Raw genomic sequence first — 1,951 nt, 5'->3', positions numbered from 1 at the left:
TATTGATTCAACTCATTGTCTCTCAAAGTGTATGTAATGGGTAAGAAGAAACGGTGATGGCCTGAACTAAAGATGGGAGCTCAAATCTCACAAGGCGATAATTAGGACGATGAGAATAGTCATGGTGAAGAATGAAGAGATAACCATATTATTTATAACAAAATATTATGATAGATCTAGATTTAAGATAATAATAAAAAATGTTGGAATAAATCAAGATCTAACCGTTAGGAATATTTTATTGCATTTTAGAGAGGAAAATATTATTTAAAATTATCAAATATCTTTATTTAGAAAATTAATAAACTACATTTATTTGGATAATAAACTACATTTATTTGGATAATAAACTGCATTTATTTACATTTATAAACCATAAGTAAAATTCTTTAAACTAACTAATTAATCTAATTATGGAAAATTCTTAACTTTTTAAACTTTATTAACTAATTAAAATGCCCACTCCCTATGGACATTCAAAACCTACTCCACCTGTTACAATAACCCTTTATAAAAAAAAGGATAGAGGAGGATAGAAATGGTTCAAAACGTGATTTACACGAACTCCTAAATTCTAGCACGAATTTGAGACTTACTACAGGTTGAATAATCTTTGGTGATGGTGATGCCCTCTACTGCGGTGCGCCGGTTGTTGGAGGATCTACGTCTCAATTTTTATCCAACCACGTGGAAACATAGTCCGAGGAAGAGAAACCTCGACTTGGTTAAGCGTTTACCGTTCAATGAATGACGGTAGATTTTTCCGTATGGAGTCTCATAACAGATCAATAGTGGCTATTCTTCTTTAGTTATTTCATATTGTTCTCAAAGTCCATATAAATTAGATTCGTTCTCATACATAGTGTTCATTATTATATTGCGATCATGGCCGCTGTAAATGCATCAGTAATGGCGATGAATGGAGCATCGCTCCTGCAACGGAGGCCAGCGGAAAGGTCAACAACCAGCAGGCAGCTTCGAGTAAAATGCATGGCAGGGGTTAGTAATTCTGTCGCTGTTTCCGTATCCACGAATAGAAGGTTTTATGTTATTCTATAAGGTTTTATGTTATTGTATATATAACTTAATTTGGGTCATGTGGATCCACAGCCGGAGTCAAGGCGATCAACTTCTACCCCTCCTGAGACGGTAAGCGATTATGCAAGCGCCAATTTTTACATTAACATGCACATGCACTGCACTGAACTGAATTGAATTGACATAAATAATAATGCAGGTGAGCACAAACTTTAAGGACGTGTTTGCTTTCAGTGGGCCAGCCCCAGAAACCATAAATGGGAGACTCGCCATGCTCGGATTCGTCTCAGCTGTCGGGGTGGAGATAGCGAGCGGGAAAGACCTCGCCGCCCAACTGGCCAGCGGAGGAGTTCCACTGTTTATTGGAAGCGCGCTTCTCTTCACGCTTGCTTCTCTGATACCCATGTTCAAGGGAGTGTCCAAAGAGAGCAAATCACAGGAAATAATGTCTTCTGGGGCAGAGATGTTGAATGGGCGTTTTGCCATGATTGGCCTCGTTGCGCTGGCCTTGACTGAATACCTCAAGGGAGGTCCTCTCATCTCATGATCATCATCAGCTCTGTACCAAACTTCATACCCCTCTTAGCGTAGGTTGTAATCGAACCCAACTTGTATTCACTCTGCTATCACGAGATGGCACTGTAACAAATTGTTTTGGCAGTTTGTGATATATTTGACAAGTTCATTCACAATCAATCATATAAATATATTTCTGATCTAACTTGGATCTTTGGCAGAAACTCTGATCTAACTTGGAAGGATAAAAACAAGCATAGCGATCAGTAACACAAACAAACTTTTATTCATTTGGTACTCGTAAATTTATAAATTCCGTACTAACTAATATTAATAATTATTCCAAAAATACTAGTAATTATTCCAAAAGTGCAGCGAAAGAACTAGAATTTTTTAA

At 37.3% G+C, this 1,951-nt stretch overlaps 1 protein-coding gene across 1 annotated transcript; it reads left to right on the top strand.

Annotated features, from left to right (window-relative positions):
* Positions 1-793: 793 nt before the first annotated feature.
* Positions 794-1,706, top strand: LOC149147577 (early light-induced protein, chloroplastic-like). The gene is made up of 3 exons (XM_089439883.1): positions 794-999; positions 1,111-1,149; positions 1,238-1,706. The coding sequence occupies exons 1-3, from the start codon at positions 886-888 to the stop codon at positions 1,583-1,585; spliced, it is 501 nt and encodes a 166-aa protein (XP_089296009.1). The 5' UTR covers positions 794-885; the 3' UTR covers positions 1,586-1,706.
* The last annotated feature ends 245 nt before the right edge of the window (positions 1,707-1,951 follow it).

Source organism: Pinus tabuliformis, chromosome 9 (genome assembly GCF_031772625.1).
Source record: "Pinus tabuliformis cultivar Carrire ecotype Pingquan chromosome 9, CPIR1, whole genome shotgun sequence".
Classification (NCBI taxonomy): domain Eukaryota; kingdom Viridiplantae; phylum Streptophyta; class Pinopsida; order Pinales; family Pinaceae; genus Pinus; species Pinus tabuliformis.
This window is presented reverse-complemented; position numbering and strand designations above follow the sequence as displayed.

Coding starts and splice junctions, on each gene's coding strand:
- LOC149147577 (XM_089439883.1), top strand. CDS start 886: ATGGCCGCTGTAAATGCATCAGTAATGGCGATGAATGGAGCATCGCTC. Junction 1,000..1,110: donor GAGTAAAATGCATGGCAGGG/GTTAGTAATTCT, acceptor GTGGATCCACAG/CCGGAGTCAAGGCGATCAAC. Junction 1,150..1,237: donor CTTCTACCCCTCCTGAGACG/GTAAGCGATTAT, acceptor ATAATAATGCAG/GTGAGCACAAACTTTAAGGA.